General features: G+C 38.8%; 2 protein-coding genes, 2 long non-coding RNA genes and 4 other non-coding genes across 13 annotated transcripts; 6 read left to right on the forward strand and 2 right to left on the reverse strand.

The window, feature by feature from the left end:
* The first annotated feature begins 11,555 nt into the window (after positions 1-11,555).
* LOC122046989 lies at positions 11,556-15,079 on the forward strand. 2 transcript variants are annotated; one of them, XR_006130448.1, is made up of 5 exons: positions 11,556-11,746; positions 11,849-12,387; positions 13,863-13,963; positions 14,484-14,648; positions 14,940-15,079. It is a non-coding gene; the product is annotated as an uncharacterized LOC122046989 (long non-coding RNA). The 2 variants fall into 2 exon arrangements; XR_006130449.1 differs by lacking the exon at positions 13,863-13,963.
* Positions 14,222-15,417, reverse strand: LOC122046981 (protein SODIUM POTASSIUM ROOT DEFECTIVE 2-like). Its single transcript, XM_042607976.1, has 3 exons — positions 14,917-15,417; positions 14,719-14,794; positions 14,222-14,627 (listed from the first exon to the last, which is right to left on the reverse strand). Exons 1-3 carry the CDS (start codon positions 15,415-15,417, stop codon positions 14,455-14,457), a joined length of 750 nt encoding a protein of 249 aa, XP_042463910.1. The 3' UTR covers positions 14,222-14,454.
* Positions 15,418-15,550: 133 nt separating this feature from the next.
* On the forward strand, positions 15,551-16,428 carry LOC122046996. Its single transcript, XR_006130454.1, has 2 exons — positions 15,551-15,688; positions 15,775-16,428. It is a non-coding gene; the product is annotated as an uncharacterized LOC122046996 (long non-coding RNA).
* A 164-nt stretch (positions 16,429-16,592) lies between these two features.
* TRNAQ-UUG lies at positions 16,593-16,664 on the forward strand. The gene has a single exon. It is a non-coding gene; the product is annotated as a tRNA-Gln (tRNA).
* Positions 16,665-16,910: 246 nt separating this feature from the next.
* Positions 16,911-17,028, forward strand: LOC121993006. The gene has a single exon (XR_006115045.1). It is a non-coding gene; the product is annotated as a U5 spliceosomal RNA (small nuclear RNA).
* Positions 17,029-17,237: 209 nt separating this feature from the next.
* Positions 17,238-21,691, reverse strand: LOC122047003 (metal tolerance protein 5-like). 5 transcript variants are annotated; one of them, XM_042608030.1, is made up of 8 exons: positions 21,366-21,691; positions 20,565-20,674; positions 20,246-20,491; positions 19,491-19,571; positions 19,009-19,242; positions 18,820-18,887; positions 18,447-18,529; positions 17,820-18,146 (listed from the first exon to the last, which is right to left on the reverse strand). In XM_042608030.1, exons 1-7 carry the CDS (start codon positions 21,544-21,546, stop codon positions 18,463-18,465), a joined length of 987 nt encoding a protein of 328 aa, XP_042463964.1. In that variant the 5' UTR covers positions 21,547-21,691; the 3' UTR covers positions 17,820-18,146; positions 18,447-18,462. The 5 variants fall into 5 exon arrangements, with proteins under 5 accessions (XP_042463936.1, XP_042463964.1, XP_042463955.1 ...); XM_042608021.1 differs by lacking the exon at positions 17,820-18,146 and adding an exon at positions 18,168-18,321; XM_042608037.1 differs by lacking the exons at positions 17,820-18,146; positions 18,447-18,529 and adding an exon at positions 18,168-18,446.
* Positions 21,692-25,277: 3,586 nt separating this feature from the next.
* Positions 25,278-25,349, forward strand: TRNAQ-UUG. Its single transcript has one exon. It is a non-coding gene; the product is annotated as a tRNA-Gln (tRNA).
* A 197-nt stretch (positions 25,350-25,546) lies between these two features.
* Positions 25,547-25,664, forward strand: LOC121993057. The gene has a single exon (XR_006115059.1). It is a non-coding gene; the product is annotated as a U5 spliceosomal RNA (small nuclear RNA).
* The last annotated feature ends 428 nt before the right edge of the window (positions 25,665-26,092 follow it).

Below are 26,092 nucleotides of genomic sequence, written 5' to 3' on the forward strand. Positions count from 1 at the left end.
ATATAAGGGGTTTAGTGCTTTATTCTTAAACTGAAAAGATAACATACCTGGTCATTCAACAACTCACCAGGTTTAAAGACGACTGACCTTATAAGTCAGCCAGAATGTCCGACCCACCTCACAATCGACCAACCATAAATTTGATCAGAATAAGAGTTAGTGAGTCAGCCTCCTTGAGGCTCATAAATTTCTCTATGCATGTCCGGTTAGATAAAAAGTTGGTCGGGCTTAAGGCACTTATTCTCACAAATCTTTCTATGCATGCCCGACCAGATAAAAAGTCTGTCCAGCCTAAGGCACTTAGCTTCAAATTGATTCTCAAATGGATTTCCAACACACACAGTTCGTCATATAGTTTCTTAAACAGATTTCTAGCATGCCCAATACATTATATTATTTTCCAACCGGATCACTAATATATACTTTGTAGCAGTGGCGAATCTAGGAATTCAAACATGGAGGGACGATTTTTACGTGGAATAAAGGGTGATATCCTGTATCTCCACCGGTGGAACCCCGTAATACTAGGGGTTTCATTACCGTCAAGGGGGACGATCGCCGATGCCGCCCCCCACTGGATCCACCCTTGCTTTGTAGAACATCATTGACTAGCTTAATGTAAGGATAAGCATAAAGACAGTTGAATTATATTGACTTGAGTATTCGAGGATCTTTGCTAAGGACTCTCCTAATTTTTGGATATTTAGTTTACTTGTTTGAGTGTACATGCACATGATTGGACATGATTGAAAAGAAACCCTTTGAAGTTTATCATCTCTTCATGTTTCTAACAGGATGAATTTCTAATACCTAAATTGTTGGATATTGGGGCCTTAAATGGACCAAAATGATTTTGAGGAAGGAAGTCATCAATTGTTGAAAGTCGTAATTGACTTCAAAATTGAAATCTACGATTCGCGTAGATAAATTTAGACTATTAATTTGCTCAAAACCGATTAAGGGTGAATGAGAAATTAATGTTTAAAGTCGGCCCAAAATAACATTTATTATTCATTAATAAAGTGCATGGGAGAATAGTCCCACATCGAAAATTCTCGATGTGTATTCTCTACTTATTAATGAAGATGTGTTAATGGAGTTAACACAAAAATAAAAGGACAAGTGCTCCCTTAGCCCAGGGCGAGCAGGTGCTCGCACCTGTGAGTCCGCCACCCGCCACGTGCGCATGTGCGCAATGGGCGCTTTGTAGGCGCACTTTGCACTAAATTTATGCTCCAGGTGACATTGCAGTGCCTACGTGGCACTCGGGTGACGTGTCATGCTCGTACCTGACGTGGCAGTACCTATGCGGCATCCTCGTGGGCAAAGGGAGATGACTGGACAGTTGACTTAGGGAATGGATGGCTACCGTTGATCAACGTTGATCAAATAGGTATGATGGATCGCTTGTGATGCGATCTAGAGCATTGGATCGCAAAGAGTAACGATCTGACGGCTTGGGATGAGACTTGATCTGAAGCATCGAATCAATGGATCCAGATCCGATGACCGATGACAATAGGCGGGATCTGAGGGTCACAACTCCTCAGATCTGATGGATGAGATTGAAGTGGGCTTGGAGAAGGGTTACAACCCTTCAGAATGGATGATCTAGATCGATCTAGCCCAAAGAACACATCCACTCACCCAAAGGACACTCAACCTCTTCTTTCAGTATAAATAGAACCCTCCAGATGATGGAATAATCACTCAATCCTCTCTTCTCTTTCTCAAGCATTCATCTCATCTTGTGCATTCAAGAGTCCAAGAAGTCTACTAGAAGGTTCGCTGGTCTCGGAAGTCGGAGTGCTACGATTCCGAGACGTTCGTCGTCGTTGTATCTTGGGAACGAATTGCAACAATCCGTTAAGCACCGTAGCGGAGCAATATCGTTTACGGAGATAGTGTCGAACACTAGTCTCGACGATCAGTTTGCATACTCCAGAAGCTACCCGGGATAAACAGTCGTAAACGATATTTCGTGCAAACTGATATGGCTACCAACGACATTCTGACGGTCGTTCCGACCGTCATTCCGACCGCCATTCCGACAACCATTCCACACGGAGTAAAGCCGGAGAAATTCACCGGAACTGACTTCAAAAGATGGCAGCAGAAGATGCTGTTTTATCTAACAACGCTAAACCTTGTACGGTTTTTGCACGAAGACACGCCAGCCGCTACGGAAGGTAGTAAGGCTGCTAGCGATGCGTGGTCTCACGGAGATTTTCTGTGCCGCAATTATATACTCAACGCCTTGGACAACACGTTATATAACGTATATTGTTCTCTGGAGACGGCAAAATCTTTATGGGAATCCCTTGAGAAGAAATACAAGACCGAAAATGCTGGATTGAAGAAATTTATCGTCGGTCGGTTTCTGGATTTCAAGATGGTGGACTCAAAAAGCGTCTCATCTCAAGTCCAAGATATGCAATTAATACTGCATGATCTGGACGCCGAAGGCATGAAGCTGAACGAGACATTCGCAGTTGCTGCGGTAATTGAGAAGCTCCCTCCGTCATGGAAGGATTTCAAGAATTACCTAAAGCACAAGCAAAAGGAGATAGGGCTGCAAGACCTGATCCTGAGGTTACGAATAGAGGAGGATAATCGAAAGTTATCCGACTCCAGAGGAACCAAGCGGACTATAGACGAAATGTCCAACCTGGTCGAGCCGAACGCTAAAAAGCCGAAGCAGTTCAAAAAGAAGGCTCAAGCAAAGAAATTCAAAGGCTCCTGCTATAACTGTGGAAAGGCAGGACACCTGTCCAAGGACTGCAGACTCCCAAAGAAGCCAACCAAGGGGCCAAAGGATGCTACGAATCATGTCGCAACCTCTCTTGAGGACTTGGATCTCACTGCAATTGTATTTGAAGCCAACTTGGTGGATACCAACCCGAAGCAGTGGTTCATTGATACTGGAGCAACTCGTCATATCTGTTCCGATAAGGTGATGTTCTCCAAGTATACTCCGATAAATGGCAGGAAGCTCTATATGGGTAATTCCACGACGTCACCAATTGTTGGACTCGGAAAGGTTGTTCTGAAGATGACGTCCGGAAAAGAGCTAACATTCATTGATGTACTCCATGTTCTCGACATCAGTAAGAACCTAGTTTCTGGAGCGGCATTGATCAAGGCCGAATTTAGGCTAGTGTTCCAGTCAGACAACTTTGTACTTACGAAGAATGGTGTCTTCGTAGGAAAGGGGTACCTAGAAAAGGGTCTATTCAAAATGGTTGTAATGTCTGTACTCCGAAATTTTGATGGTAATAAAATAAATGCTTCCAGCTATGTTGTTGAGTGTTTTAATTTATGGCATGATCGACTCGGACATGTGCATAATAATACTCTCAAACGTCTCGTCAAATTAAATTTATTACCAAACGTCAATGTTGACGGAACACACAAATGTGAAGTGTGCGTGGAAGCGAAAATGACGAAACTACCTTTTCATTCGGTGGAAAGGACAACAACTCCTCTAGAGTTAATACATAGTGATCTATGTGACTTGAAATTTGTGCAAACTAGAGGAGGTAAAAAATATTTTATTACTTTTATCGATGACTGCACAAAGTTCTGTTATGTCTTTCTTTTAAGAAGTAAAGACGAAGCCCTAGAGGCGTTCAGAACCTATAAAACAGAAGTTGAAAACCAACTTGACAAACGAATTAAAATAATTCGAAGCGATAGAGGTGGAGAATATGGTGCACCGTTTGATGAATTTTGTACAGAATCTGGCATTATCCATCAAACAACGGCGCCTTACTCACCTCAATCAAACGGTGTTGCCGAACGTAAAAATCGGACACTAAAAGAAATGATGAATGCCTTGTTGATAAATTCAGGCTTACCTCAAAACTTGTGGGGGGAAGCAATATTATCGACAAATCACATTCTCAACAGAATCCCTCATAAGAAAAATGATAAAACTCCATATGAACTATGGAAAGGCCGCGAGCCATCGTACAAATACCTGAAAGTGTGGGGGTGCTTGGCAAAGGTTGAAGTACCTAAACCAAAGCAAGTAAAGATCGGACCTAAAACGTTCGATGCGGTATTTGTCGGATATGCCCATAATAGTAGTGCATATCGTTTCCTAGTTCACAAATCAGACATTCCTGATATACATGTGGGAACAACCATAGAATCTCGGAATGCGATATTCTTTGAAAACGTATTTCCAAATAAAAAGGAAAACATTGAAAGTGATAACAACGGAAGTTCAAACAAAATGACGTTACCGAACTTAGCTGTTATAAAAGGACTATTGACGATCAAAGTAAAGAGTCACGTAGAAATCGTTCGGGCCAGATTTCATGACTTTCATGTCAGAAATGGAACCAAGAATATTAAGTGAAGCTCTCTCTAGACCCGATGCTCCAATGTGGAAAGAAGCTGTCAATAGTGAAATTGAGTCTATCATGAATAATCATACTTGGGAATTAGTAGAACTTCCTTCTGGTAATAAACCATTAGGTTGTAAGTGGATACTAAAACGTAAGTATAAAGCTGATGGATCAATTGACAAGTATAATGCCAGACTTGTAGCCAAGGGGTACAAGCAAGAGGAAGACCTTAATTACTTCGATACATACTCACCGGTGACAAGGATTACGTCCATACGAGTGCTAATAGCCATTGCAGCATTGTATGACCTTGAAATACATCAAATGGATGTTAAGACTGCGTTTTTAAATGGTGAGTTGGAAGAAGAAATTTATATGGAGCAACCCGAAGGGTTCATGGCTCCTGGAAATGAGAAAAAGGTGTGTCGACTTGTTAAGTCGTTGTACGGACTTAAGCAAGCGCCTAAACAATGGCACGAAAAATTTGACAAAGTAATGCTGTCAAACGAATTCAGAATAAATGAATGTGACAAATGCATTTATGTCAAAAACACACCTGAAGGCTATGTAATTGTCTGTCTATACGTAGACGACATGCTAATAATGGGCAGTAATCATGATGTAATCATGACTACAAAGAAAATGTTGACCAGAAATTTTGATATGAAAGATATGGGTCAAGCAGATGTTATATTGGGAATTAAAATTTTCAGGACATCAGAAGGGATAGTTTTAACACAATCCCATTATGTAGAATCTGTATTGAAAAAATTCAATGCGTACGATCTCTCTACAGTGAAAACACCTATGGATCTAAGTCAACACTTAGCGAAAAACCATGGTGAGACCATATCGCAGTTGGAATATTCTCGGATAATAGGCAGTTTGATGTATGTCACAAACTGCACACGTCCGGATATTGCCTGTACGGTCAACAAACTGAGTCGTTTTACGAGTAATCCAAACGACACCCATTGGAAAGCATTGATGCGAGTTCTCAGATATTTGAAATATACTATGACTAGGGATTACATTATGGAAAATATCCCGCTGTGTTGGAAGGATATTGTGATGCTAATTGGATATCAGATACAAAAGACTCCAAATCCACTAGTGGATATGTATTCACGATCGGTGGGGGAGCAGTATCTTGGAAATCCACTAAGCAGACTTGCATTGCTCGGTCAACTATGGAATCCGAGTTTATAGCACTAGACAAAGCAGCTGAGGAAGCTGAATGGCTGCGGAATTTCTTGGAAGATATTCCGAGCTGGATGAAACCTGTGCCTGCCGTACTAATCCACTGTGATAGTCAATCGGCGATTGGAAGGGCACAGAGTAATATGTATAATGAGAAGTCACGACATATACGTCGTAGACATAATACCATTAGGCAGTTAATCTCGAATGGAGTGATTGCAATCGACTATGTTAAGTCCAAAGATAATTTGGCAGATCCTCTAACGAAGGGGTTGAGTCGAGATCAAGTATACTGCTCATCAAGAGGAATGTGATTAAAAATCTACAACTGAAAACGATTGTAGCGGTAACCCAACCTTGTTGACTGGAGATCCCAAGATCTTGGTTCAATGGGACAACGAAGTTACAGAAGTTGTGGTCCAGCACATTAGATAGTTTATCTCTATCCCAATCCTAGGATGAATTTGTGTTGTCCTACCTCATGTAGTGAGGTTAAGCTTATGCTTTTAGTGACTTCTATACCTGATAAGGTGGAGTATGGTAGGATACTCTTGATAGAAGTGTCACCTATGTGAGTGTGAAGACAGGCCGCTTCAATGAAACACTCATGAATCCAAGATGGTATCCATGGCCGAAACGGAACCAACCATGAGAACTTAAAGTAGGTGAGATAGATCTCTGTGTGGGTGTTATTGTCTAAGTATACACCAACAGCTGAGCAGTTCAAGACATCACGTTCGCTGCGCAGCCTAGTATACTCGATAGCATTTCACTACGGAAGGTTCAAAGCCACAAGCTACCTCTCCCGATGTAGTGACTTATCGATTGGACTCTTGTAAAGTGTCAGCATGCATATACGCATTGCATTAATTTCCATTCATGTGGGGGATTGTTGGATATTGAGGCCTTAAATGGACCAAAACGATTTTGAGGAAGGAAGCCATCAATTGTTGAAAGTCGTAATTGACTTCAAAATTGAAATCTACGATTCGCGTAGATAGATTTAGACTATTAATTTGTTCAAAACCGATTAAGGGTGAATGAGAAATTAATGTTTAAAGTCGGCCCAAAATAACATTTATTATTCATTAATAAAGTGCATGGGAAAATAGTCCCACATCGGAAATTCTCGATGTGTATTCTCTACTTATTAATGAAGATGTGTTAATGGAGTTAACACAAAAATAAAAGGACAGGTGCTCCCTTAGCCCAGGGCGAGCAGGTGCTCGCACCTGTGAGCCCACCACCTGCCACGTGCGCAATGGGCGTTTTGTAGGCGCACTTTGTACTAAATTTATGCTCCAGGTGACATTGCAGTGCCTACGTGGCACTCGGGTGACATGTCAGGCTCGTACCTGACGTGGCAGTACCTATGCGGCATCCTCGTGGGCAAAGGGAGATGACTGGACAGTTGACTTAGGGAATGGATGGCTACCGTTGATCAACGTTGATCAAATAGGTATGATGGATCGCTTGTGATGCGATCTAGAGCGTTGGATCGCAAAGAGTAACGATCTGACGGCTTGGGATGAGACTTGATCTGAAGTATCGAATCAATGGATCCAGATCCGATGGCTGATGACAATAGGCGGGATCTGAGGGTCACAACTCCTCAGATCTGATGGATGAGATTGAAGTGGGCTTGGAGAAGGGTTACAACCCTTCAGAATGGATGATCTAGATCGATCCAGCCCAAAGAACACATCCACTCACCCAAAGGACACTCAACCTCTTCTTTCAGTATAAATAGAACCCTCCAGATGATGGAATAATCACTCAATCTTCTCTTCTCTTCCTCAAGCATTCATCTCATCTTGTGCATTCAAGAGTCCAAGAAGTCTATTAGAAGGTTCGCTGGTCTTGGAAGTCGGAGTGCTACGATTCCGAAACGTTCGTCGTCGTTGTATCTTGGGAACGAATTGCAACAATCCGTTAAGCACCGTAGTGGAGCAATATCATTTACGGAGATAGTATCGAACACTAACCTCGACGATCAATTTACATACTCCAGAAGCTACCCGGGATAAACATAAATAATGTTAGCAAAACAACATACGTTTTTTTTAAGCTAGACAGAGAAGCTGAAAATGACTTGCAAAATTATGATCAATTTATCATACCAATAACCCGTTTATCGATAATAATACGTTTTTGCATTCCCAAATCACCATTTCCAATTCTGCTCGAGCCAAGCCGGTTTATGGATTGGTTTTTGCCGAGCTTATACGACTCTAATACAGATTTGTGAGAGGTTTCGAAAATTAAATAAAAAAAATTAAAGAGGTGAAATTTGAGATTTATAATTTAAGCACAGTAAAAATATATATATATATATATATATATCCTACACGTCCGCACAGTACATGACTATACGCACGCAGAGGATATCATCCGTTTTAGTTTTTTTTTTTATTTTTGAATTAACAAAAATAATTAAAATATTTTTTAAAAATTATAGTATCAAAACTATAGGGTTCAGGCTTTAGGTTATAGTATCAAAATTTTTTTTTTTTTTAGATTTTACCTCTAAGATTCCGACTTTAGATTATAGTATCAAAATTATTTAGGGTTCAAACTTTATGTTATAGTATCAAAATTTTTTTTTTTAGATTTTACCTCTAGGGTTCAGGTTTTAGGTTATAGTATCAAAGCTATTTTTTTAAAAAAAAATTTACCTCTAGGGTTCAGACTTTGGGTTATAGTATCAAAGCTATTTTTTTTTTTAGATTTTACTTCTGGGGTTCAGACTTTCCAATTAAATTATAGTGTTTGGCTTAAAAAAAATTTAAAATAAAATTAATTTAAGTATTTATTGTGTATTGTAATATGTTGAGGGGATATATTAATGTATTAGAAATTTATATAAAGAAATGTTAATTTATTTTTAATTTAAAATATTTAAAAAATAAAAAATAAATAAATAAAACAAAGCTGTTGATATCTCACTGTTCTATATATATATATATATATATATATATATATATATATATATATATATATATATATATATATATGTGGAGCCATGTAATTACGTTGTAAATTAGATCATAAAAAAATCTCATTTAAAACTTTAATTATTAAGGATATTTTAATAAATTTTTATAATATTACATGATATATTAGAATCATATAATTCGAGCTTTAAGAAGTCGCCCTTAAACTCGATAACGTTTGTAATACGAAGAGTCATTTTGTCTACATGCCAAATTATTCTAAATCAAGTCAATCATATATTTTTTTAATTTATTTTTAAAAATAATCCAAGTGTCAGAACCTTTACCTCGATTAATCTTGAAAGTGGGTGATTTTTCTCCTGTTTATCCATCGGAATCAGAAGCACAAGCGAGGATCCACGTCCAGCAATTAACTTCTCAGATTTTGATGTCCGTAGTAGGAATTTGAGTAGTCTGCCGAATGCTTTTGCCGCTGCCTGGGCCTCTGAGTCAATCATCTACTGAAACGCCGAATAGTTGTTCATCATGCAACATGCATTCTGGAAACCAACGGAGATCACAATGAATTCATTCTTTCGCGTGTGTAAGGCAACGGCGGTCATATGAAGCATGCATGACTCCACTTAGAAGTGCCCGGTGCATGCACGCATTGAATTCAATCGGCCCCGTGAAAGCATCCGTCCGGTCAGAGCGTGCAAAATTCGCACGCATCCAGTTCCCGTGTCTGCGCATGGGGAAGAGGCTTGCTGGATGAGCGGTATGAATGCTATCAAAATCGTAGTTGATTCATAAATTCATATAAAATTATAATTTATTTATAAAAATCTAGTGAAATCATGATAAAATCATCTATTAAAATAAAAACATTACTAAATGACTAAAATTTAATCAGGAATACACTTTGTAAAGGATATTTTAATAATATCATCTCTATATATTAATTACAATTCAATTTTAACCAGTTGCTAGATAGATTTATCGTTAAAGTAATTAAAATAAAATTAGATCAAAATCGTAAAATCGGCTCAAAATCATAAAATCACATTTAAACATGTAAAAATATGATTTTTGAGATAATTTTATCGATTTTGTGTTGTTAATAAAAGGGAATCATTTTGGATTAAATGGACGATTTTAGATTTGTACTTATCTATGAATGATTTATATTAATTTGTTATCTTGTATTTTATTTATCTTTGGACTTATGGGCAATTTACTTGGGAGAGCATAAACCAAAATTAAGGAAAAGTTTCTGTCATTTATTTTATTAAAATTTTTAGATGGGAAAGAAACGCAATCCATCAAGAATAGTTTTAGAGTCAAAATCTATTATCTCAAAATCGGACGGAAAGCAACAGATGGGAAAAAAATGATGCATGTACCCCCTTTTCATTTACAAAATTATACTATATATAAAAAATTATGCATGTACCATTTTTAACTCACAAAATTATATCATGTACCTAAAAAAATGAAGAATGTATCATTTTTTATTTATAAAATTATGTTGCATGTACCCACCTTCCTCTATCAAAATAAATAAGTATGAAAAGGAAGAGATTTATTCACATTTACTCTTCTCTTATTCCAAAGATAATTTTTCACCATAGATTCCTTTTCCTTTCTCACTCATGTTTTAGAGTAAATAGAGCACTAAGCTTTAGACTTGAATTTATGTTTATGTTACGTTTTCATGATAATTATTTAGTTGTTTAAAAGTTTAAAATTATTAATATTTTATGATTATTTGAATTAAAATATTCTATATGTAGATTTATGTTATAATTTAGATTAAAATGTTTAATGATTAATTAAAAAATATATATCAATTTTTTTTTAAAATTGATTTAAAGTATGATGTAAAATCTTACGATTTTACGATCTGATTTTATGACTGCTCTAATAATTTTACCTAAACTCTCGATTTTGATAATACTGAGTGGTATACATAAATTATTTATGGAGCAAAAGCTTAGAATCGTGCAGATCAAATGAGTCATAGACTAACAGGTATAATTAATTTATTAAACCTAATCAACTTGTTTTTAATGAGAAATTGAAGATTTCAACCATGCATCTTACGTATACTTAAACTATTATGACGTTATAGGTCCGCGCATTTAGCACATTTAGCTTGCTTTGCCTAGCTCAACTAGTAATTCATATGACAATATTACACCCGTCTATAACATGTTAATTAGGTCTCTATCCTCTAATCCACAATGGTTGCATGGCCCGTTTGGAACTTATTTAAGAACTAAACGGGTCCAACCAACCTATTCTGTTCTTCAAATTTCAAACCCGTCGTCCAGCTCTTGCTGTGCGTATCTTTGGTCAAAATGTATATCTCAGATCAAGTCCGTCGTCTCCCAAAGAGGGGAGGCAGACATCACGATCGACCATCGCTCTCAACGCCGGACAAGGAAGCACCAAACAAAACTTTAGAGTATCCACTATGATATGGGGATATTGGTGCTAAAATAAATTTGATCATATAGTTAATCGAAAAAAATTAATTTTGAGTTGCAAGTTTTCTGATTGAGTTACGTGAAACAGTATGGTACACATGGCGTGTGATAATTCGCAGAGCATTGGATCTGCTCTTGTCGTGCACATAATCGCTCACAAACTACTGCATCTCCTCAATGGTGAAGCCAGCATTTCTAGTCCGCTCGAGTTATAAATCGCCACCAAATAAGTCCAAGGCTAAAGACCTTTTTTTTTTTATATATTTGAAAATTTAAAAATAATACAATCAATAGGTAAAATTAACACAACCACATCCCCAGGGACTACGGCTCGAGTTAAAGTTTGACGACACAGCCAACATTGAATAAAATTCATGAATGGCTCACTCGCAGACGATAAAGTCGATCGATACCGACGGGCTATGGGTGTTGGCGTTGTCCAGGCAGCGGATGATCGTCCTGCTCTCGCTACGTGTCGAGAACCTGGAGAAATAGGCGGTCCCACGTTACAGATACACGCTAGCAGTAGATAAACAGAAACAGAAATTAATAACGTGCACACCCTTCGTTGGGCTCTCCTCGATATACTTAATTGCTAAGCAAAACGTCGTCGTCTTCAGATTGAAGTTTGCTCCAGTACAGAAGAAGAGGGAGAGAACGCACACAGCTTGAGGCACGCAGTCATGCATGTTCAAACATGCATGCATGCACGCGCACAGCTTCGAGGCGTGCACGCACGTTATGTTCGACGATATGCAGAGATCTTTTACTAGTAAGTTCTTTTTTTTTTTTATCGCAAGAAATATTTAATAGCAGTGTTCGAATCTTCTTTAATTTGTTCCCCTTCGTTTTTTCATTCTATTTTTTTCTCCAGTTATGTTGTGTTAACTTCAGTGAGATCAGATATATCACTCGAAGGAAGAGAGTATACGACTGCATGATATGTATTTGTGCTCTTTTGTCGTACGTGTAAGTTATCGTATTGGCAGTTCTGTATACCTGGGACGACGTTTTTGCTTTGTCAAAAATATATATACTTTTATCGAATAAAAAATACGTTACATAATTCTAAAAACTTATAATTGAAGTTATAAAATCGAGATACGTAGATTTTAGTTAAAATTTAATTTTGTATTACGAATTAAAGGTATAGTCTTGTAGTTGTAAAAGAAGAGGAGCGCAAAAATATAAAATAAGAACTTTTTAGGAGTTTTGACACAATGTAACCATTTACGAACCCTGTCCGTCTCGGTTCGGTTCGGCCCACGCATAGCCAAACTCGTCCGTTGATGACATCATCGATTTCGTACGCTTACGCAGAACAACCGGAGAAGCGGAGGGGACGACCAACGGCGTTGGCAGTTCTCATACGAAGATTCCACTCTTCAGCCATTTGAGGAAGGCAACGATCCGGTTAGATTTCTTCTCGTTTCCTTTATCTATAGCTAGATTTGCTTGTTGCTCGATTTACTGTCTGATCTATGAAAGCAAAGGGGGAAAAGTGATTTGGATCTCTCTGGTAGAGGTAAACTGAAGTTACCCTAGTGTTTTTTTTTTTTTAAATCATGTGTGGTTGGTTGTTCATGTTCTTCTGTATAGAGTTTCTTCTTGGTGGATTCATACTCTTCATCGCCTCAGTTTCTTAATTTGAGGGCGTCGAATGAGGATTCAAATTGAAATTTATATATCTTCGATATAGCTGAAAATCTGAGAGAATCTGAGAGATGTATCAAATCTGATTTAGTTTTGAGTACGGCTCATTGATCTTTCGAAGAATACTAGATTTTATTCCATGGTAGGGGTTCTGCTGAAATTTCATCTAAATTGTGGGTGGTCTGTTGGCTCGCTTTGGTTATTATGATATAAAAGACACCAGAAATTTTGTATAGCTGCAAAAATATTGTTTTTGCAATTCAGAATTAGAAGAGGAAAAGATAAAATGGAATTCTTATTCGAAGAGATAAATTGAACGATAGATTTAAACTTCAATGTGAGAATGAATCTTTGAATAGATGATTTGTAGCACTAAGAACCCATCCGTCTAAAACTAGATGGAAAATTAATTAAAGCTTTTTGGGTGAACAATTAAATACTTCTGATGGGAAGATGAAGTCTGGAGGAGGGAAGAGGAGTTGCTGGAGATTGGGGCCTAAACCATGCTAGGAACAGGAATGGGTAGGGACCTAGCATCGAATGGATGATGAAGCTGTGATCCTGAAATCACACAACTCAAAGAATAAGATCAATGTGCTTTAGAAGTAATCAATCAGTTCAAGGCAATAATTCAAAAGGATAAGTTCTTTTTCATTTTCTCTTCTATTTCCCCATATTTACTATGTCTAACTTGTCAACTTACCATCCCTCCCAAGGGAACAAGGCCTTAGTGGGTGTCTTAGACATGCATTCCTGTCAACTCTATTCAACCACTTAAAGAAACTTTTGCTCCTCAACCTTTAGATGAGAAATTCTCTAGTGAATAACTTTTTTGGGATTATTCAATTTGAACAAATCCATTCACTTCTGATAAAAATTTGTTTTCTAGATTCTGAATGTTTAGATCACCATTTTCTGGGTCATTTTTGTTTAGCTTTGGGTCTTGTTCTTATTGTCATTTTTCTCTGATCCATTTTAAATGAGAGCTTGTCATAAATAAAACCAAAGTAAGTGAAAACCTGTAAGCAATCCACTCCATTACCTGACCTTATTCAGTGCCGCATTTCCTGTGATTAGAACACTACAAAGCCTTTAAATAAGCTGAGTAACACTATTTAAGCAGCCATTTGCCCTTTTTGATCAGTTAACACCAACAATAGAGACTCAGTAGTTATCTTGCAATTTTCTTTTTCAATTACGTTTTACTCATGCTGGGTATATTTATGGATTTCTAGGTCATCCATTCCTTTTGGATTTCTAGTGTGGCTCAAAACAGCTAAACAAGTTGAAAAGCAGACACTAGTCACGTCAGTAATATTTTTGCAGAATTCACCAGGTAACAATTCAGAAATAATAATTGAAGGTCGATGAGGAAATTATTTGCGATAGTACGACCAAACAAAACATGAATGCTTCCTTCAATGCACGAACTAGAATCCAAAACGGCTGCTCTGTTTCTTGCCTCATTGTCTCCATTTTAGCACAGTGTACGAAGCATGGCACCCATTCAAGCTTACCATTTGCCTGTTTCCATGCAAATTCATGCATCATCTCCACACCAGCTGAACCATTGCACTGATCCTAAAGAAACTACTACAAGTAAAATGATATTTATACATTCATCTCCCTAAGTAAACAAACAAGACAGAAAGAAACGGCAATGAAACCTGAACAATTCAACTCAGCCCCTGTTTTTCTTATTTCTTTTACCCTACAATTCAACGTCCTGCTTCCGTCTCCCTGGTCCATCCATGCTCACCATGAATTCATCGTTTTCCTTATTGTTGACAGTCATCAGCAAGATTTTGTTTTTTTTTATAACAGAAGTCAAGCTCTGAAATTACTGTGGTAACCAGGAATCAAATCCGATGGTGGAGCAGGCGATGACCAGAACTGGGCGTGCTTCACCTTGGCTATGCTGTTGAGGACTCCCAGCGGCGTCACGTCGCCCACCACCGTCACCTTCTTCGACGCGAAGTCGATCTCAAAAGATGTAACTCCTAATGATGAACCCAAAACAGGTAAACACTGATTAAATTTCACGAACTGAGACACTACTGTAGCTCCACTGAGATGCTCGGACTTGCTCACCTTCCATCTTGGAAATGTGCTTCCTCACCTTTCCTTCACACCCCTTGCAGTGCAATGACACTCGCAACACCACAACCTAGCAAGAATGCAAAGTACTGGATGAAACAAATCCACTTTGTCCCTCGTTTCATGCCCAAAATGATCGGATTTTTTGTGCAAAATCTTCAAAGAAAATATCAACTTGGGACAGTAATTAACCTGGTTTTGCCTTTCTGAAGCAGAAGCGAAGGCAGCGGCGGAAACAGAGCAGGCCTTTGACCCAGCCGGTTCGCTCGTCAACGCTTTCAGCGTCGGCGGGTCTAGTGACACAAGAGGAGCCAACTCCCGCCCTCCTTCCTCTAAGTAAGCGCCGTCGACAATGACGCCGCCGCCGTCGTCCTCCTCGCCGCCGAGCAGGTATCTCATGGATCCCGGGGTGCCCAACGTGCCGCTCCTTAGCTTCTCCGAGCTCTTGGGGCGGACTGTCTTGGGCTTCGTCGGCGTATGGGGAATGGAGGAGGGCGCGGCGGACTTGGGCCGCCGGCGGGGGTCTTGGAGGTGCAGCGTGTGGCGGTCGAGGGTGCGGCCGCCAGAGCCGCCGGCGGGATGGATGGTGGAACGGAGGTCGATGCTGGTACAGACAGCGGCGGAGGCTGGGGAGGCGCAGGAGAAATTGACTCCCCCGCCACCTTTCTTGTCCTTGAAGAGCAGGGAAGCCATGGCTGGCGGCGCTCCCACAGTCCCAAAGCAAGGAGGAAGATACTCTAACAATAAGGAAGATGCAATAAATTGATGGAGCGCTCCCTTAATATTTATTCTGATAATTTTAATTATTCGCTCTTTTTTGTTACGTGAGGGGATCTACATCGATAACGTAGCAATTATATATTCTTTTACTTTTTCTATATTATCCATTTACCTTCCTACTTTTCCCGATGCTAATGTTCCACTGGTTATTGAGATTTATTACGAAGAGAAAGAGAAAAAGAAGGTATGCAGAGCAAGAGCAAACTGTTAATTTTTTTTAAAAAAAATAAAATTAAAAGATTTAATCAGTTGGATTTCACATGATCTCAGGTTTGGATTCATGTGGATGCTGTGTTCCACCAGCACAGGAGAATCCAAAGCAGGTGGCCGTTGCTGTTTTACTCCAGTAGAACCACCACGTTCTGTAGCCGCAGCCTGCAACATTAAAGAAAATTGCTGATTTATTTGTTTTTGTTTTTCTGGAAGAGAGGGGAAAAAAACAGTTTGTGAACTGTTCATGCCTGTTTTTCTCATGCGCCATCAAGAACAAGATCCTGCCCTGATTCAATTCACTTTTGTAGATGCACATCGTGGCATTTCAGTCGCTGCCGGGAACAATTTATTTCTGCTCCACTTCAACTGCAATACAAGATGGCAGAGGGTGATAATGATGAGAGCAGGAGAAATTGACGGAGACAATGGGTGGCCTTTCTTTCTTCTCCATTATCTGAGAACTTCTGGTCCATCGTTCTTAAGGAATCAGATATCTCCCCTTTCCCATCCACATCATCAGATTCTTGCCTGGAAACCAGGAAATCAGTGGTAGTTTGCAGTAAGGGTATAGTTTGGCTTGGTAAATTAGTCATTTCATCACTGTCATGGTTCTCATTTCAGTGAAACTGGCAAGTGTTTTTTTCTTCTAATATATCGAAACAAAATGGCAAATAGAATTCTAGCATTAATTTGCACCCATTCTTTATTTAAGTCCGGAGCTTCAACATTTTACAGTATCTAATATTATTTTCACATTAGTATTCCTGTTTTATATTACTATTGAAAGTAATTATTATTATTACTTTCAATAATTTTAACAATTGAAAGTAATTATTATTATTATTATTAAAGACCTCCACAATGCTTACATCATTGGTTCTATGGTGTAGTGGTTAGCACTCTGGACTTTGAATCCAGCGACCTGGGTTCAAATCCCGGTAGGACCTTTATTTCTTTTTGTTTCGTTTTTTTTGTTTATTGTGTAGTATGCTGATATAAAACTACACTATTTCGCCGTCAAAGAGAGACCTTTTCATAGATGCGGCCGCGACCATATCTATCTTTAATTCCATCACATTTTAATATTCATAAGCTTCGACGATATCTAGTTTTAGTCCCACATCTGGGAAATTTGAAGATGCACAGGGTGACGCCCTGCATAAGATGCGGCCGCAACTGTTTATCAAGCGCACAGCTGCGTGGCAGGTACATTGCGAATTATTCTTTCGCCTTTTACTAAAGAATACCGTGTACCTACCACATAAAGCGGCATAAGTTTATTTTTGGAGGGCTTTCTTTGTTTCGAAGTGGCCCCAACAAATCTACTTTAAAATATTGTGCTATGTAGTTTGTTTTTGGATCTAAGCTCGTCTGATCAGGAGCCAAGTAGTTAGTTTTACGGTGTTGTGTCATTTCTGGTTAATGTTAACCTTTTATGTTTTAGTTCTTGATTACACTTAATAAGGATTAAAGTTGTGTATCAGTGGTAGCTCTTTAAGCAATTTTGAAATTACAGCTGCTAAATGAAATTTTCCATTGTAGCTGCTATATATGATGGTATCACAATACTTTTCATCGCGTGAACTGTATTTTTTTCTCCAGCCAAATGACATAACAGACAGATATTTCTACCAGAACTACCTGTGGCAGCCACAGCTCCAACTAGAAAGAAGCTGATTGACTAGACGAACAAGTGCACAATCTCAAACAAAGAATGTGCTTCTTGCCTTTGTCATTCTATCTGGCTAAATATCCTGAGCTTGCGCATGCTCAGGCTTGTGGGTGTATTCGTAGTCCAAGTGAACAAAAGCTCGCTCTATCTCTGGCAACTGCTCGAGCTTCTCCTGCAAGGCTTCACCGATGTCGTGTGCTTCTCTTAGCGGCATCTCTGATGGCAAGACAATGTCTACTTCGACAAAGTAGTGGGAGCCAAATGTGTAAGCCCGCACCGTATCGATCTGCCTTATGGCTTTGTGGTGATTCCAACACAGGTATGTTAGCTTCTGCAGATATTCTGGTGCTGCAGTGCGGCCTACCAGGGAGTTGACATTTTCAAGCACCGTCATCGACCAAGTACGGATGGTATACAATGCCAACTGCAAGCAGAGGCGGATTTACATAGTGACTTGGGGGGGCCATGGCCCCCCCACCCCAGTCCATGTGTAAATCCTGGATCAGTCCTGCTTTTAGCTCTCTTCTCATGAGCAAAATTTGAAGACACTCAAGCAGAGATCTCTTTTCAAAATTGTCGTCCGGAGAAACCAAAAGTTGGTGGATCATGGTGAAGGTTTATCCCAACACTGAAGCATATTGCGTAGCCAGTGGCGTTGAGGTCGCTAACAACGAGAAAGATAAAAGTAGGGTGCTGTCAGTGTGGAGGAGGTCTCTACTCTTCAGTTGCAGACTTGACAGACTCCATATCTACTAGACTGGAGTGTTCCAAAGAATAAGATACAATGAACATTCAACAAAGGATAAACTAAGCCAAAGAAAAACATTGACAAACTCCAGATCTGCTATTACAAAATTCAGGGAATGGAAATAGTGTATATATTGATAATAGGATGCCAAATAGAGGCATTTTGCGATCAACAAATAGACCCCCTGAAAAACATCGAGTTATGTTGGTCAACAGTGAAGAATTTACTGGGCTCTATAGGTGAAGTTGAGCAGGTGAAAGCTATATATATTTTTGTTTGATGGCAAATAGAGTTGTAGATAAGGAGTACCTGCATGTGAAGAATGTCACGAATGTGAGAGGAAAGCAATTCGAATACTCAGACGCTTCAGCTTGATGTAGTAATTAGAGTACCTAACCAATTAATAAACCCATATTATGAATAGCAATAATGAAATGCAAAGTAATAGATGCTGAATAGATGTGAATGATCAAAAGGATGGCAAATTGAATTCTACCCTAACGTTATCATATAACTGGTCTTTAGACCATACAAGTTCGCATGTAGCTCCGATGTGAAACAAGGGCCGACAGCTTATTTCAATGTCACAATATTACTTCGAGATATTGATATCAAACTACCAATAGAAAACTTAGGTCACGAGTTTTTCTAAATATATAATGAATTCTAAATTCTCCCGCACCATCGACAATGAATGTAGCGGCACAAGTTTTGGCCCCCCCAATGTTCAAATCCTGGATCCGCCCCTGACTGCAAGTGTAATAGTAGTGTTGCATTAGTATTTGCAGATGATGTCATAAAGTTCATAATATATGATGATAAAACCAAGGGAGGTAGTAGAATAGAATGTAAATGAAATAATCACACTCACAATTACAGCTCCGACAGGATCTATCCAGCCCTCCACATAGTTTGCAAGTAGAGCAGCCACAAGGCCGATCATATTTGTAATGACATCAAAAAAGTGATCCTGAGCATAAGCTTTGACTATTTCATTAGTAAATGAACGACAGTAAATAACTAGTGCAAGCTTCACCAGTGTCACTGAAATCATGATGTCGACCAACCAAGTTTCTTGTTTCCAGGTCAAGCTGAATTCATTCTCCTGCACATTGTACGTGAATAATTATACAGCTCTGGATTTACATAAGTGGAACTATGCAAACTAAAATTTGTACTTGAGTAAAGACAATAAACAATCAATGAAGAGGTCATCCGCCTTGTTGGTAACCACTCTAGTATTTTAAGATGCAATTATACCCAGTCAGGGATCATGTTTGATTTTTATGATCCAAAGAACAAACCAAATTGTAAAATAATTTAATGATGCAGGAGATAAAACATACTACTTACATCCGACATAAGTGAGCGCACTGACTCTAAGATTATCTGTAGTCCAAGTGTTGCCATTACTGATGCAAAAACAAGAATGCCCTGAAAAATCATACAACGCTGAGTGAAGCTGGAAACCAATGGCACAGTCATGGCAGTGGAAGAAATCAATAAATGAGAGTTCAGATGATGCCCACAGAAATGGCTGGAAGTAGAAAAGATGAATAAAAGCAGTTCAGAGATTCAAAAGTGCTAAGATGAATGAACTAGCACTAACTTGGTTACTTGGGTTTAAGTGTTCTCTGTTAGCAAGTTATTAAGTTGTGCTCGCATATTTGGTAGGAAGGAAGCATTTTGTACAAGCTAAACATCAAGAAAAATGTACAAGCTCCGCAACAACAAATGTTCACACCCAGAACAGTGTGTCAAACATATAATGGAACAAATACCTTTCCAGAATGAATGCTATTGAAAGAAAGGTACAAGCTAAGCCACAAGAAATTTTGTACAAAATTTAACACACAACTTGCTCCAGCAAGGCAACTGTACTCTTTCATGGTAAGCATGTGCAGATGCACATGAAGCATGGAGTGTAGTCTAAATGAAGAGTGACTCAACAATGAGAGATCAGTTAATGCAAGGGTAGATGATGTTTTGCAATGTTGAGCTTCATGGTAGAGAAATTTTTTGGAAAAAAATAAAGTTACTGAACCGCTCCAGAAAATATTACTATGTACATTATGATCAACTTAATCACTTAAAACAAGGATATTTACCAATGGTTGCATGCGCCTTTTCCCAATAGGATATTTGTAGGGGTTTCTTGATTTCATTTGGAATGCAGTAAACCATAAAATAAACCCCGATAACAGATCAAGGAGAGAATCCAATGTCGATGCAATTATTGCCAATGAGCCACTTCGAATTGAAGCATAAACTTTTGCAGCAAAGAGAACCATGTTGGCAATATTTGACAACCGGATGGCTAGTGTTTCAGCTTTAGCTAACTTTTCAAGCTCTTCCTGTATTCAGATGATATGGTGACTATCAGACATAATTACCTTTTCAAGGGGGGAACAATCACTTCACTCATACCTTTGACATTCCAGGTAGAAATCCACGCTCAGCTAGTGTATCCATTTCACTAAAGCCCTCAAGCATTTCTTCTTGTTGTTGATAGTATTCTGCAACCTCATCTCCATTCCCTATAACCATCAAATCAAACACGAAATAAACAAAAGAAGGATAAAACTTCTTGCTCACTCAAGTGTTTATAAACTACCTTAAATCTTCAAAGGTCACACACAAGTAGAAAAAAATCATTTTACAAAAGACAACAAAAAAAAACAAAAGAGACTATTAATGAATGATCCCACAACATGAGAATTCAGGATTCTCCGTTGGGATCCTTTAGATCAGAAAGGCACATCCCTTACTCAAACACTTTTCTATTAATGAACTAGTTTCCGGCACAGGGATGAAGCTGGATCAACCCTAATTACCGTAAACAAGAAAGCGAACATCAACCGGACAGTTTCAATTTCTGAACTATTTCATCGCCTTCCAACAGAGCCCCTAAAAAATCCTAGTTTAAAATTTTCTCATATCAAAACCTAAATTAAGATACTTTAAACCAACCAACTATTTTTATATTCCATTTCCAAGTTAATAGTGTTGCAGACGAATCAAACAGCATATGCTTACTGCAAAAAGATTGTACTTTTCATAAGAAAAATCGAGAAAAATCGAAAAAAAGAAATAGACACATGTGATCGAATGAGGTATTTACCATTAAGGGAGATGACGGAAGAAATACGACCTAATACCGACTAAAGAAAGAGCCATCGAGCTGCTCAGATGACCCGACGAAAAGAATTATAAATTAGGGAAGTGAACCTAGGACGCCGAGGCAATCGTGGAGGCCGCGAGGAGGCGGCTTCTCACGGGGTTCGGAAGGCCGGAATCCGTTGAAGTTAAGCCTCCAGGAGCGCTCCCTGTCGCCGGACTCCACCAACAGGAGCTCGGTGCCTTCGTCGTTGGCGACGCCACCGGAGGCCGACCGCCGTGGCTCCGCCATTCGCTGCCGCCGAAGTCGCCGGAAGCTAAACGAATTCAATCTGGCGGAGACTGAGGAGAGGAGCCGTTCCGAGTCTTCTCTCTTTGATTTTAATCGCCACGCAGCAGCCCGTGTAGACTGATCCGGCGGCGATGCAGCTCACGAGGAGGGCCACGAATTTTTAAATCGAGAAATTATTATTATTACCTTTTCTGGTGGTTTCTATAAATGCTTCTTTTTAAAAAAAATCTCATATTCTCATGGTTAAAACATTTATTTATGGACGGCCGCGATTCGATCCCGATGGGATATCCATTACTTCGTGGACGACGATGGTCCGACTAATGGGGCCCTCGATATGACCCAAGATAAGAATCATACTGATCATTTTTTATATATATAATTCTAATTCTAATTCTAATTTTATCGATATCTTCCAAGATGCTGTAACATAATGAGATTAAAGAAGCAACTAAAGAACTTCAATCTATTTATTTTTTCAAAGAAAGTTTTGTATTTTGCTGTCCAGTATTTCGGACCGCATGATGTCCAAGAGAATCTGCTGTTCTAAAAAATGTGATGAACTCGCATCAATAATTTCACGTACCCCACAAATTATAATTTTATTCATTAATTTCGTGGAAATCAGAATGAATTATAATATAAATTTGGCAGCGATATCATTTTAGAAGCAACAACGGGAACAGTTGGAATCGATCGATGTCCTTTTCCGTTTTAGGCGCGATGCTTTCTGTCAAATGGTTAGGTGATTGACGCGGTCCAAATTTCATTTATTATATTAATCTCTGGAAAATGACAATGTTGATTATGATTCCGATCATAATTATAGTGAGTAGAATACAAATGAAACCATGTTAGTAGTCTTAAAGATAAAAGGCAGGTATTAAACGTGTTAAAATTCCATTAGATAACATTAAATGACTGTTTTTTAAAAAAAAAAATAAACTGAAAGCAAGAGGAAGCTTCAATCTGATTGGATTTGTCAGTTTCACCCGATTAGTGATTTTTAATCCTTAAAAACAATGGTAGCTACGGTCTCAAAAGTTTCCAGTTAATGCTGTCTAGAATCAGAGTCAGACGAAGACTGATTGATATCGGTATTGACGGAGAGACGATTCAGACACACCTAATATATGTGTACCAAAAAATAAATCCCCACGTGTAACTGAAGGACGGCGGTGATGAAATCAGCGGTACTGAGGCTCTGCGCACACTCAGACAAGCACATGGAACATTAGAGATCAGAAATCAAGGAAAAAGCCCCTGGTGCAGACCGTTCGACGCTCAAGTCAGATACTTTTTTCCTAAAAGGACAATCTACGAAGGGAAAAAGAACTGTAGAAGAAGAGTACGAATGCGCAAGTGAGCGTACCTGCTCAAGGGAGAGGACCTCCCTTTCTATATGACACTGCGTACCTCTGGAGCTTGACCGATGCCAGAGAATGTTGGGTGCCAGCTCCCGTCGGGTGATGGAGGGCACGTGGTGCCCTCTTATTGGTTGAAAGAATGTTCTATTTATTGAGAATGACTGATCACTAGAATATTCCCCTGGTTGATGACAATTCTTCTATGATGGACGATTACGATTCTCTGACCCTATTGTCATTTAGTGCTGTCTGTGCCTGCTCAGGTTCAATTGCGACTTGCCCGGGAGACTACTCGGCCAAGCTGCCATGCGGGGGCATTAGGTAAGGAAAATGAGCTGAATCATGTAAATTGACCCAAGTAAAGCCCGAACGAGTAAGAAATGATCGGTTGGTGACAAGCCAGGAACTACTCGGTCTTGTGTCTCAGATTTAGATACCTGACCTATCATTGATCGACCAGGAGTTATGCAGCAGGTGACACAAGACGGCCTAACCACCCTTTTTCCTTGACTTCTAATTGTTACGTCCCCTTCACTTCTAACTGTTACGTCCCCTTGACTTCTGCTTGCTACGTCCCTGATCTTTTAGAAAAGGAGAAAAGTCATGATTCTATGGTTTCCTTATGGTTCGTCTCAAAATTCTCTCCCAGAATCTCTAAGCAGCAAATGCTAGTTGATTTGGTTGAAGAAAGCAGTTGTGATTTTGTGGCTGTACAAGAATCAAAATTGCAAACAGGAACTAAAAGAGGTTTGTGAATTATTAGAAAATGGATACACTCTGACTGGGCTATTACTGATTCAGTGTGATTGGCTGGGAGGGTAGTTAGTTTCTCTCAAACAGGATCCTTCTGCAATCAAGTGGACAGCTCAAGATTAACCAATCCAAAATGTCTATGGACAGAGGATTTTTTTTTTTTTCTTCTCAAGAGCTTAAGTTAATAAGCTATCTGATTGATGATTTTTGGCACATTTGAGAAAGATAAAATTGCTCTTATTTGTCGTGGAGACAATTTTACCAGACCATGCTCCATTACTACTAAAAACTGATCATATCAGGGATGGAAGCAGTTCAAACTGATCATAAAGCAATTCGTTGGATTCAAAGATCCAAGATCAGTTGGGCTAAGGTTGGGGATGAAAACACTTCACACTTCCATAAAATTGCTTCTGACAGAAAACTCAAACTAAACATTAATCAATTGGAATTAATGGTGCAACAATGGACAGAGAAGAGGGGCTACTTAAAGCTTTCTAAGAGCCAAACCTGAATTCAGGCTGCAGAAAAACTGACTAATAAGTGAACATAAGGGACTGGAAAGCTTGGTAGTCCCTTTTAAGTACGAAGAGAATGTGGAAAATGTTGAGGAGCTAGGCATTTGATTATATGAATTGGGACTCACTACTTTTGATCTTTAAGTTACATGGCTTTCCTCCAAGATAGATTAGGTGTTTTTAAAGAGATTGTAGTGACTTCACATTGTGCAATTTCAGTAAATGGTAAAGCAGGGCCCTGATTAGAAATAGATAAGACTTAAAGACAGGGTAATCCATTGCCTCCCCTCTTATTCAACATCTTTTCTCAGAGACAGAGAGACTCTGCTACCAGTGTTATTTGTTTATTTGGAAAAGAAATCATGTCAGGAATCAGGATAGCAACACTTCTTCAGCAAGTTACATATATGAGTAAAAACTAAAGCAATTCACTGAAATATTTAGAATTAACAAACCCATAAATGCGTTGTTTACTGCTGACCTTGAGGAGTCCTAACCCCGATAATTGAGTTAGAGGTAAAGTTACTACGTGAGGTCGTGAGGACAATCAGTCATCCACAATTCAGTGAGGAAATTGAGATTGTTAAGGTAGTCAGGCAGTAGTTTTCCAAAGTTTCCGTGGTTGAGAAAGAATAATATAATTTCTTGATGAAGGGAAGGAGGAGGTATGCTATTAACTATGATAAGATAGGGCAGTGAATTACCTAACAATTCCTCTGGGGAGAGGAATCCATTAACTCTTTTAAAAGAAAGAAATGTGAAAGGAAATAAAAGAGTGGATGGAAAGGTTACCATGTGCATGAAGTTTAATATTACATTTGGTTTGAGTTATTATACATACATTTAATTATATGATTATCAATTAATCACATAATTAAATTACTGGGAATAAAATATAATTTAATATTATTTACTCCAAGTCATGTTATAATTTAATTTAACATTTATTATATTATCTTTAATTAATTTCTAAAATTTTAAATTTAAAATAAAAACTATGGGAGGGGTAGAAGGATTGGGGACCAAAACGCCGAAAAGTGTTCTCTGTTTTTTAGCTCAAGCATTGGAGAATCTCCTCCATCTTTTCATCATCGGTTCTATGGTGTAGTGGTTAGCACTCTGGACTTTGAATCCAGCGACCTGGGTTCGAATCTCGGTAGGACCTTTGTTTTATTTCAAGTTCTCTTTTTGGTCCTAGGCCGCGGGCCCGCGACCATATCTAAATTTAATTCCATCACATTTTAATATTTATACGTGATAAACTTCGGCCATATCTAGTTTTAGTCCCACATCTGGAAAAAATTAAGATGCACCGGGTGACGCCCTACATAAGGTGCGGCCGCGACTGTTCACAAAACGCACAGCTGCGTGGCAGGTACATAGCGAATTATTCTTTCGCCTTTTACTAAAGAGTACCGTGTGCCTACCACATAAAGCAGCATATAAATATTTTTGGAGGGCTTTCTTTGTTTCGAAGTGCCCCGAACAAATCAAACATTAAAATATTGTACATATGAGGCTTCTCCCATTGATAAACTTCTCGCTATGTTTTTTGATCTAAGCTCGTCTGATGAGGAAAAAGAACTTTGCGTTACGGTGTTTGGTTTCTGGTCAATGTTAAGTCTCCAGTGAGTATCATGTATCAGTTTTTGCTCCTTCAGCAATTTTGAAATTACAGTTGCTAAATGAAAATTTTCATTGCATAGATAAACCCAGCTAGTCTTAGGGTTTTTGGTCTATAAATATTTTTTTACCTGTCACTATAATAAATCAGAAAGCCCTTGACCGGCAGCCAAGAAACCTAGCAAAACCTAGCAAAAATTTCATCGGGTGAACTGTAGTTTTTTCTCCAGCCAAATGACATAACAGACAGATATTTCTACAAGAACTACCTGGGGCAGCCACCTC

This window comes from Zingiber officinale, chromosome 1B, assembly GCF_018446385.1.
Source record: "Zingiber officinale cultivar Zhangliang chromosome 1B, Zo_v1.1, whole genome shotgun sequence".
NCBI classification, from domain to species: domain Eukaryota; kingdom Viridiplantae; phylum Streptophyta; class Magnoliopsida; order Zingiberales; family Zingiberaceae; genus Zingiber; species Zingiber officinale.